Below are 11,822 nucleotides of genomic sequence, written 5' to 3' on the forward strand. Positions count from 1 at the left end.
GTGGGTGATTCCCCTTGCTGTATGGAATTCTCCCTGAGATCACAGTATAGCCTTAAATAAAGAAAAGCTGGCTCTGTCAGTTCTGATTCAACCACAATGCGAAGTTTGATTTCTTCCACACTAGCCACCGAAAGGGGAATGTGCTGGTTGTTGCAGACCACTTCACCCGATATGCCCAGGCCTTCCCTATGTGAGATCAAACAGCACAAACAGTTGCCAAGGTACTGTGGAAAAAGTACTTCTCCGTGTTTGGGCTTCCTACAAGAATCCACTCCGATCAGGGGTGAGATTTTTGAGAGCCGGTTGTTGCGTGACATACTGACAGTGGCTGGCATACAGAAATCAAGAACTACACCCTACCACCCCCAAGGGGATCCCCAACCCAAGCGTTTCAATCACACTCTCTTGAATATGCTGGGTACCCTCCAGCAGGAATAGAAGGCTGCATGGAGCTAGCATATCGCATACCTGGTGCATGCCTACAACTCCACTAGGAATGATGCAATGGGGGTCAGTCCGTATTTACTCATGTTCGGCAGGGAGCCCTGGTTACCCATAGATTTGTGTTTTGGGGTAGAACAAGTCTACCAACAACATCTGACTCATGGTCAATATGCACAATAGCTTCGGGACTGTCTCCATTGTGCGTACCGACTAGCAGCCGAAACTACTGGAAGAAACTAGCAACTCCATAAGCGGCTTTATGATGCTAGTGTGCATGAGCAAGGGTTAGAAGAAGGAGACTGGGTGCTGCTGCGAAACCTGGAGCTAATTGGGAGACACAAAATCGCTGATTGGTGGCGGGCTGAACCCTATACAGTGGTGCGACAACTGGGAGACCTCCCAGTATATGAAATCTCCCCTGAGTCTGGACCGGGTAGAAGTTGCGTGGTCCACCAGAACCTCCTGCTGCCTATTGGTGAATTGGTGGGGCCCCCTCCACCTGAGAGAGAGCAGCAAGAAGAGAGACCTAGGTATCCTCGCAGAAGGAGGCCTCGCGCCACCCAGCCAGCAGTTGTACCTGCAGCTCCCCTAGAGGACTCTGACAGGTGGTACCCTGCTGACTTTCACCCAAGCTTAGGACCTGCCACTCTTCAGGCCAAAGGGGAGATGGGGACTGCTGCTCGTGGGGCCCTGCTTGGCGAGACCGAAGGAGAAAACATCCCCACGCCTTTACCTGCCAGTGGGGCAGACTCCTCCAGTGAGAGGGAACCTGAGCTGCCATGGCCTTCATGGAGTCCTTTCCCTAGACCGCACCTCACTACCAAGATGGGAGCTTCAGCCAGTCTGTCACTTCACCTACAATGCCCCGGGGGTGCCGGGGGAGGCCCCATTGCTGCCCCTTGGGTCCAGTAGTCCCCCAGGCTGAGGCCTGTACTTCACCGGGGAAAGTGAAGGGGTCCGCGGGGGAGGATGTGACGGGCTGGCTGACAGTGACCTGGCTCAGGGGTTTTGAAAGGGCAAAAGATGTTTGGAGGATTTGGGATTCCCTTTCCTCACCAATCTGGTAATGATTTGGCCCAGGGGTTTTGAAGGGGTAAAAGATGATTGGAGGACTTGGGATTCCCTTTCTGCACCAATCAGGCCCCAGAGACTCACCCCCACCCCCCCCCATGTCCCAATTGGCCCCTTGGGTCACCTGGAGGGGGATAAAAGGGGCAGCACTGGCTGACTCAGGGGTGAGACCAGTGAGGGACAACAAGGAAGGGGTTTCACAGAGCTGGTAAGAGCTGAGCCAGCAGGGCAGGAGCAGTGCCCTGGAAAAGCCTGAAAGAGCAGGACCTGCAGGCAGCAGTGGGACCCCCAGCCGTGCGGCATGTGGCTGGCAGGAGAGGCTCCCCACTGGGCTCCAGGATCCCCAAGGGAGAGGCTGCAGCCAGCAGGAGAGGCTCCCCAGCTCCAGGAAGGATCTGAGCGGCGACCTGAGGGGTCCCCAGCTCTGCTTCCAGCTCCTCCAATCAGAGGCCAGGCAGCTTGACGTGAGGCCGGGCTCTGGGAAAGTCAAGACCCCTCGCAGGCTAGAGTAGTTCTGCCAGTGGTGGTTGTGTGGCAGGGTTCCTGACTACCATGTGGGAGATCTGGGTTCAAGTTCCAGCTGAGGTGACTTGGGGTGAGTGAGATAACAGCAAGCAAATTTTCTCATAGTGGAAAGGGGCCATTGTGTTTTCCCCCCTTTCTCCCCCTCCAGGTACCAAGGCCCTATGTTTCCTTGTCATTTGACATTTTGCATTTTGTGCCCTTTGTATATTTCACCAACCCGTATTGTTTGTTCTGCTGTTTGAGTTTTATATTTTGTTAACCCTGTTTTGTCAATGATTGTAAGTGTCTAACCTTTGTTGAATCCTGCCCCCTGGGGGTGTTGTAGTGTCCACTATACCTTCTGATTTATGCCTGTTATGTTCCCAGTATTAAAAGGTATATGGTTAAGTCCCCATTGGTGGTCTGGCTCTGCTCTATAGGAGAGGAGAGTCCCTATACCTCCCACCTGCTTTGATCCCTTCAGTTGGAGAGGGGGTACCTCTTGGAGTACTGCCTGGGTTACACTTACACCTGAGCAATCTCCAAGCACCGATCCACCACCGACAGACATGGATTTATTGGGGAAGTGCATACCTGTTTCCACCAATGCAAACCCTTTTCCATCACTGTCAGAAGGAAGTGTCGCCACTGAATTTCCAGATAGGCTGACAGGGCCATTATCTGCTGAACCACTCACTGACTCAGGTTCTATGGGAAGACAACAGCAGAAGCAGAGTCTTTCTAAATGGTCGGCTGACTATTCTGTCTAGGGGGATGGGATGTTGTGTCTTATTGTGTTTTCCTTGTACTGTTCCTTTAAGGCCAAAACCTCATGTTTAGCACTGCAGGGTTCAATTTGCTTTGTGACAGTTTTGCAGCACTGAGGACTCCGTTTTCTCTGTCAGGAGGAGCCAGAGGCATTCTTGGTTCCTCTCACTCCCAGGATTGGACTGGGTCAAGTCAGAGACAGAGGAAGTATAATAAGTATATATAAGTATACTTATATATAAGTATATATACTGAGGGCAATTGTTAAAATCCACCCTGGATATGATTCCAGAGAATTATAATAATAAATAATGAGTTCCACACAGGAGTGTCCAGAGCTTTGTTGCTGAACTCACACCTTAGCAGATGGAGCGCTGCCATGATGGCAGGGATGGAGGGGACATAGGGGACAGAGCAGGAATGGGAGGGGTGAGGCCAGCACTGCTGGCCTCATCCTGGCCCTGCTCCTTGGAGGTGGCAACACCACAGGGTGGTTGTGGAGGGGGACAGCAGGGATGGAGTGGGACAGTGGAGCGCCACCATGATGGTGGGGATGGAGCAGTGTGGTGAGGCTAGGAACCAATTAGGGAGCAGTCTCTGGGTCTTGCTGCCAGGCTCAAACTGTCATCCTTTCTTGGGGAGAGAAAAGCATCCAGATGTCCTATTTATAAAACTATTTGCAGCAACTGTTTCCAGGAAACCATGCTTCCACAGACCCCACCAAAGTATTTCCTGCCAGAACTCCAAACTCAGCCCATTTACCCTCTTTCAGGTCACATCTATCTTTCCTTTAAAATGAACAGAGCTGGATCATTACAACCAGCGATCCAAGAAAGTTCACGTGTTTCTCCCCCCACCCCAGTTTTTCATGACAAAGCATTGGCAATCACATTTTCATTGCTGCTTGGGGCTGCTGGGAGCAGGGAGGCCATATGCATGTGCACACCCACACACATGAACATGGCCAGGCATATAGCCAGGCAGCATAGACAGCAGCTCCCTGCAGGTAAGTCTGTGGGGGGAAGGGACATGAGGGGGCAGATCAAGGCTCCCATGGTGAGGGAGAGAGTGGTGCAGGGGCTGAGGCTGAGGGCGCTGCCCAGCCAGAGTGGTGTACGGGGTCTGGGGCCAGGGTGGGGTGCAGGAGGGAGCCATGGGTGGCTTGTCCAGAGGGTGCAGGAAGGGGGTGGCTCCCTACTGCTGCACACCCCCCCCCCCAGGGTGGACATGAGAGGGACATGCGCCCCTCAGATTCGTGCGTGGGATAGTGGTGGAGACGAGCTGCCTATTGCAGGCTCAGAGCTCCCCACCCTGCTGCCTTTCCTTCAGGAGCCCCATGCCAGTCACAAGCCCCCTGCCTGCCTGGTGTGGAGTTGTGCCCCAAGGAAAGGCAGCAGGGCAGGGAGCCTCAAGCCCGCAGTGGGCAGCCCACATCCACCCCCACTCCACTCCAGCCATACCACTTGTGTGTGTGGGGGGGGGAAGGTTGGCATGTATCCCTCCTTTCCATTTTGAAAAAGTAGTCACCCTAAATATAGGCCTGGCAGCAGGCCACAAAGACTGCTCCCTGATTGGTTCCTCATAACAATGTTTCATTTGATTGAGTGAGTGTTAGTCCCTAGATTAATACTATAGTTTCATAACAGTTTTGTTGCAGGGGTGACTGACTATGCCTGAGAAGGCTCAGAAAAAACTCAGCAGAGAAAGGAATAATCTCAGGGAGGGCCAAGGAAATTGCAGTGGTACAAAAGAGGCTGGTTTTTGGAGCTGAGCAGTCTATTACAGTGTTTGGCATGTTGGCACTCTGACCCTTCCTCCCTTAGAAGCTTCACAAGAGCTAAGCAAGAAAGAGCTCCCTGAGGATCCCTATGGAAGCCAGGGACAAAGCCATGGTCTTGAAACCAGAGACTAACCCCTTGACAAGACACATTATCAAGAGGTCCTTCAGGAGAGGGAGAGCAGACAAGGGTTTTGCTGGAGTCCCAAGGCAGTACTCCCCCTTGAAAATGATGTGCTCTATGACAGTGATTCTCAACCTTTTGGTACCAAGACCCATTTGTAAACATTGAAACCCTGTCCCAGCGCAGTAAATAGTTTAAGTAGAATACAGGCTGCCAGTGCCCCTGACCCTGACTCCTGGGGGAGGACATGAAAGACCCCAAGCAGGTCCTTGCAGGCTGCTAGGGAAAATTAATAATTTCCCATGTTTTTCTCCTTTAAAGAAGAACCCAGTTTTAAGGTTTGTTGATCCATTTTTAAAGTTTGCGACCCTTGTGACCACTTTTGGGAAGCAACTCAGGGGTTGAGAAACATTGCACTGTGACAGTGATATTTTAATGCAGTGATGCAACAGACTGTTGGATTGCTAGGCCTCTAACTGGAGATTACTTTCTTGATACTTGAAAACATGATCGTACAACCATGGCAAGATGTATCAGGAACTTCAGGACTTTGTAAATATGGAAATACAGTCTTAGGACTTTAAGACCTTGCTTAAAGTTAAGGACACAGTATTTTATTTACTTTTATTTATTTATAGTATGGAAGTGCCTTGGGAGCCCTCTGCTGAGAACTCTTTGTGATAAGAGCATACAAAACTCACACATTTAAGTGATTTACTGGATCAGAGCTGTATTAAAGTTCCATAATTAGGTCCTCAATAAACTTGTTTAAAAACACTTAATAGTAGGCTTACATGTAAAATGTATAGAAAACAAAACAAAAAATCTGCCAACTATAATTTGCTAAATATTTTTCACTTACATTGCAGACTTCCTTTTCCCCTGCCCTTCCGTACTACCCCCACATTCTTTTAATCTATATGTTAAACTCTGTGTGACATTGCAACAGGAATCTTGTCTTGCCAAAGTACTGAGTATGCTTTTGGTGTTGCAAAAACAGAGGAACAAATGTATTTAAATCAGCTGATACAGGAAAGCATGATGCTAAGGAAGCAGAACAAGTGTCTTAGACCACTTCAACAAACTGCATACATTTCAGCTCTGAGCTAAATGCTCCATGGTTTACAAGGAGAAACTGAGTTTTGGAGAGAAGAAAAGAGGAAAATAACAGGCAGTAATTTTTGCCATACTGTGTACAAAGCAAAAATGGAGCCACATCCTCTTTGCTTCATGGGAGAGAGAATGAAGGATTTTTAAATTTCAATTATTCCTGCCAAAACTGCTCACAGATTAAGGCTTTTGACTTCGACAAGCATTTATATTTATATATGTTTCTACCAGATGGTCCTCTAAAATGTTACTTAGGAAGGTCTAGTTATATTTATATACACAGCCCAAGAAGGTTCTGGTTTGGAGTTGTGAGGCCTCCAAATACCACTTTCCTGCAAAATAATTCTAAAAAATCCTTAGCACATAAAATTGTTAAAACATAAGGCTGGGAGGAACCTCACAATGCAAAATAAACACAACCAAACCATCCAAGTCTGTCTAACCAGCTCTTTTAATATTTCTAAGGAAGGAGATGCAACAACTTTTCTAGGTAGCCTGCTCCAATGCTTGACAACTTGCATACCCAAAAAGTTCCTTCTAGAACAAAACCTGAAAAAACACTGCAATTAACTTAGACAATTTCTGGAGAAAAGGATGGGGAACAAACACAGGCCCTGTGCTTAGCTGCTATGTCCAGAAAACATTAAAAAAAGGAAGGGCTGTTGAAATGTATATAACATTGGATTAGCACAGGCACAAGTACCAAGAAACAAGTGAAGATGTGTCAGCTTCTATAAATGGATCACTGCAAAAAAAATTCTAAAATACCCTCTTTTCTGGACAACGGCGACTAATTTACAAAGGAAATAATGGCAGGGCTGTTTCTCAAGCTCTCCCTGGCCCTGATTAATCCCTGAAGCAGTGAAAGTCAGCATGACTCCACTCCACAGTGGGCCTCACCCTTCGGACTTGTCCTCTCCAGGGGAGGGAGTGAGAGGACTCTGCCAGTATTTCCAGGTTTTAAATGTAAATTTATTGTATTCAAAATTATCATATTTGCTGAAAAAACATTGTACACTGAAAAAATATGCAAATAAACATGCAAATAAGTCTTTTTATTTACTTATATTCCTCACTATAACAGGCCAGTGAGTAAGTGAGAACTGGGTCATCAAAGTTTAAACATTTTTTTTTTTGAGGCAAGCAGTTATAAGAAAGTGCTGGTCCTGTTTGATATTGCCTATTTTCTAATAAAATGTTGCAAAAAACCCCCAAAAAACAAACAAAACCCAAATCAGTTAAGCTTCCCTCAGAGTAACTTGCATCGATTAGTTGCCTCAGAAGTTATCGTACATTTTGAAGGGGTGCAGGTTGTAGCTGTCTTTGTCTACAGGCAAAAGCAGTCAGAACCCCTGGCAGAGATGATATCTTTTATTAGATCCAGGGTTTGGATTATGGGGGAGCTTGGGAGGTCTGAGCCTCCCCATAAGAGATAAGAGCCCATCTGTAAGATTTGAAAATCGTAACCTGGGGGGGGGGGGTCCTCCAAGTTTATTAGGGCATTGTGATGGGCTGCCCAATTTTTTGGAGACCCCTGCCAAGATTTCAAGTGTAGTTCAAACCCTGATTAGACCTAGATATTTGCACACAAAAAAAATCTATTTGCAAGCTTTCCAGCTCTTGCGCCCTTCCTCAGGCAAAGGAGGATGCAAAGACTGTAAAAGTTCTCCCAGGTAGAAATGAAACTTCATGTTGCACACGAGAATTAAATGATGTTATACATTCCCCAAGATAGAAAAGTTCATTTTCTGCAAATTAGAGTAAAATAAAAGTAGGAGCTTTTCCTATGATTGATGGCGCATTGTGCAGGGGTTGAAATGATTCAGGGATCTATTTTGTAGCTGTGTTGGTCCGAGACAAAGAGGAATACTGAACTCTCAAACTCTTAGTTCAGAGGTGATACCTTTTATTAGACCAAGGAGAAAATAATAAAAAAAAAATCTTTCTTTGCAAGCTTTTAGACACTTATGCCCTTCTTCAGGCTGAGGGGAACTGAAAGATGGTAAAAGCCTTTCTGCGACCTGACCCCACCAGGGAAGAGAAACTGCCATATCTGCATATCAAAGAGCAACTGGCACAAAGGGACTCTAACGGACCCAAACGAACAGACATCAACCTTCAGCTTCAACTGAAGGGATCAAAGGAGTCTGTGCAAACTGAAATGTATCTGCTACCTAAGGGGACTTCTACCATCTTTTATTTCCCGCCCCCCTGCCAGCCTGAAGAGGGGCTCACTGACTGGCCTCCTGTCACACTTTCAGCATTCCTTGGAGTCTCAGAACAGCAGAAACTCCCTATGCCTGAAGAAGGGTGACTGTGCCCAAAAGCTTGCCTAAAACCTTTTCTAACTACTCGGTCTCATAAAAGATACCACATCTATTCAAACCTGCAAAGAAAGAAATATATAGGTGGTACCTTTTACTAGGCCAACTAGAAAATAGCAATAGTTCACCCCTTGCTCGCTCTCTTCTGCGCTCTCTCTCTCTCTCTCGCTATTTTCTAGTTGGTCTAATAAAAGGTACCACCTCTCCACCACGAGTTTAAGAGTTCTGTATGGAAATGATGACATGAATAAAAATGAACCTCCTACCTCCAGCCCAGCTGCTGGAGCCACTGGGGGGAGAGGAGGATAGCGGAGTTGCAGAGCTCTCGCGAGAGTAGGCGGGTGAAGAGCGGGGCGGCTGCGGCTGCGCGGAGCAGAGCGCGGCGCGGGGTTGGAGCTGGAGCGGCCTTCTCTGGGTGAGTGCGGGCGGGGCCGTGTCCGGGCGCGCTGCTCCCCTGCCCCCTGCCCTTTGTGGGACAGCGGCTGCCTTTCTTGGCGGGGGAAGCTCCTTTTTCTCCATTCCTAGTGTCTGTGTCCCTCGGATCCTCGTCCCTGCCTTGCCCTTCGTGTGCTCCTCCGGAGCTCCCTCTGTCCGGGCGGGGGGCAATCGTATGTCCCTGCCGCCCTTGACAGGTGCCCTAATGGCCTGTAATAGGTTCTGGCAAGGTGTGACCGACCTCCTTCCAGTTCGCTGGGGATTACTGGGAGAGGGAGTGGATGACCCACTAAGGGTATATGCTAGGGACAACTAGAAGCAAGGGGTGAAATCCACAAACTGGAAAACCCCTGGGGCAGGCGGGGTTGGCCCTCCTGCTTGTAGGAGGAAAGGCACTGGGTTGTGTTCCTTTTGGAGGAACACTGCAAAGCAAACTGCTGACTGCCTTTGCTTACGCACTTTCCTGTTTGGGGGCTGTTGCTTTCCCCACACCTGTGGGCCAGGCTCCAGCACATCTTAAATTGTGCTTTCTTTGCGCAGCCTTGTCATCCAAGTGTTTCAGTTGTGTTCTAGGCAGACGATTTGGAAAGGAGTCTGGGATAAAACTGCTGTGTAAAATCAACTGATGCTTTGGCCCTGCCGGTCGTGAAATCTTATTTTAAACCCTTTTGTTTTAAATATGCCTTTGTTTAAACTCTGCAGCTGGGGAAAAATAGGTGATTTTTTTTCATGTTGCTTTGCATAACTGTGATAAAAATCATCGTAGAGGCTTGAAGCAACAATAGTGCATACGATGCCATAGAAAAACTAAGTTCTCTAAATGATGTTGAATGTCTCAGTCCCCATGTTCAGATTCAAACACACTCCACAGGTAAACCTGTGCCTAAACCCATAAACAGAAGAGAGACTTGAAAGGAGAAATTTGCCTGTGGTGTATACTACTATTATTGTAGTGCATAGTATAAGAAAATTCCCTGCCAGACACTGTCAAAGCAGAAATAACAAACTGCTTCAGAGTCTTCTCCCTACCCTGACCCTGCAAAGTCCCTCTGTAAAAGAGATGGGTGGGTCCCAGGGTGTCGAGCACTGGGAGGAAATGGTGCTGATCTTCAGGACAGATATTTGTCTCTCTGCAAACTTGTTTAAGCCTTTACATCTTAATTACTGGGGGAGTGGCTGGCAGGAATACTTCATACTACTGTACGGTTGATATACTTACCCTACTGAAACATGTCTAGGAAGTCACTTCTGCAAGCTAAGTGTACTTGCATGTACCTCACTCCAGGCTCACAGAAGTATACAGGATTGGGCTCATAATGTATGGACTCCTAACTGTGTTAAGACCATCTTCCATTGCATTAATCAGCTGAAAAATCTTGTCCATGTCAAACTGTTGGTCAAAAGTGGTTGTAGGTACTACACTTATCTTTGTTTCCCTGTCGTTGTTGGCTGGCTTGCCAGATATAACTATTTAGCCAGTGTATGGAAGACTATCCCATACAGTGAAATGGACAACACAAAATAACTGATTGTCAGATGCCTCTTGCTGAGGTTGTGGGGTAAATACAAATTACTATTCTTGAAGATTAACTGTTCATCTGATTTTGGTTTTCAGTGCTTGCATTATTGCTCCCTGAATGGGTAATTGCCTGAGTACTTTAGGAAAAACTAGACTGCAGGTATATGAATTGTTACAGTATAACCCATTTCATAGATGGAATGCAGATATCAATCCTGTTTTGTGAAGGATGAAAGTTTTTAAGGTGGCTTGCTTAACAGTTCTCCAGAAGGGAGATCCTTGCCTTAAAACATTAGTATCTGTCTATAGATTAAGTTGAAGGACACTGTGGCTAGTGAGGACCTATTACATTTTTTTTTTTCCCTCTTGCCTTTTTTTTTTTTTTTTTTATCTTGTAGGCTGTACAAGACTCAGGATCAAAAATGGTATTGGTTGCAAGTGATCCACAACAGGTATGCAAGAGTGAACAGACTAGTCTTTCATGTATAACCAAGAAGGCTATAAATTAACTGTCCCTTTTTTTTTAATGCAGAACATTCTATCTAGGGTTGTTAGCCTTCCCTTTGTGAGTACCACCTATGATATGGTATCTTCTGCCTATGCCAACACAAAAGATAACCACCCCTACCTGAAGACAGTTTGCGAGATGGCAGAGAAAGGAGTTAAGACAATAACTGCAGTGGCCCTGACAAGTGCTATGCCAGTCATCCAGAAACTGGAGCCACAAAGTAAGGCATGGTTGTGTGTGTCAGTAGGGGGTGGTTTTGTTAAAGCTGCTGAATTGTTCAGGTGTGTGTTCAGGAGGGAGGGGGGATGAAGGGGTAATGTTAGAATCTGGGGGCAATGTGAAAGGGAACTATGCATGCCTGGGATATTTGTTACTGTAATGTGTCAGCTCTAGCTGTAACAGTTGATAAGTGTTATAGTACCAAGCAAAGATAACTGCTCAAGTTGTGCGTGTGTTGTTTTTGGGGCAGGGGGTTGGGGGTTTTTTTAATGGGCTTTTGATGAATAGTCTGAAGTTGAGTCTTAATAGTTAAGATTAAACTTGTTCTTAAGAATCTTTGAGTAAGTAGCCTTTTGTTCAACTCCATTTCCTAACCTTTCACCCAATTCTCAGCTCTGTCATACTTGCCTTTTAACCTACTTTAGAGTACAGCTTGCAACTTCAGATTAACCAATCATGTTTCATGGCAACTTGTTACTGGTTCTACCAAGGAAGCATTGTCACATGAACTGGCAAATGGCCAGGAGGCATTTGGCCTGTTCTGAAGGTCACTTGACTATTCATAAATAGTTTTTCACTTGCAAAATCGTTAAATACTGCCCTGGGAGCTTGGGCTGTTCATTATAGGGCTGCCTAAAGATTGCTTAAAAAGGAAGAAACTTAAAAGTTGCTCCCTATGATAACAGTAGTAGTTATTAATGCCTATCCTCTTTATTTATTTATTTTTTATATTGCCCTTGTAATGTTCATCATTCTTGGCTCTCTTTTTAGTTATGGTTGCCAACAACTATGCATGCCTGGGACTGGACAAAATTGAGGAGAGGCTGCCAGTGCTGTATGAGCCAACTGTCAAAGTAGGTTTAACTACTACATTTTAAATTTCAAGGGGAAATCCCAAGGATCCAGTTGTGCTTGGAGCATCATGGCCTACAAAAAAAACCCAGCAAGTGTAGGAAGCTTGGAACTTCTGTGTCGACAGTGGCTGTGTCCTGGTTTTTCTACCTTTCAGAAGTCACTTC

The 11,822-nt window shown here is 46.5% G+C and overlaps 1 protein-coding gene across 2 annotated transcripts in view; it reads left to right on the top strand.

Moving 5' to 3' along the window:
* Positions 1–8,522: 8,522 nt before the first annotated feature.
* PLIN2 (perilipin 2) overlaps positions 8,523–11,822 on the top strand; it is a 15,045-nt gene continuing 11,745 nt past the window's right edge. For both annotated transcript variants that reach the window (XM_019554903.1, XM_019554902.1), the window contains exons 1-5: positions 8,523–8,537; positions 10,173–10,236; positions 10,475–10,528; positions 10,609–10,804; positions 11,575–11,657. In XM_019554903.1, coding sequence (XP_019410448.1) covers positions 10,195–10,236; positions 10,475–10,528; positions 10,609–10,804; positions 11,575–11,657 — 375 coding nt within the window. In that variant the 5' untranslated portion in view covers positions 8,523–8,537; positions 10,173–10,194. The remainder of the gene's footprint in view (positions 8,538–10,172; positions 10,237–10,474; positions 10,529–10,608; positions 10,805–11,574; positions 11,658–11,822) is intronic.

The sequence above is a fragment of the Crocodylus porosus genome, unplaced genomic scaffold (assembly GCF_001723895.1).
Source record: "Crocodylus porosus isolate Cpor-Errol unplaced genomic scaffold, CroPor_comp1, whole genome shotgun sequence".
Lineage (NCBI taxonomy): Eukaryota > Metazoa > Chordata > Crocodylia > Crocodylidae > Crocodylus > Crocodylus porosus.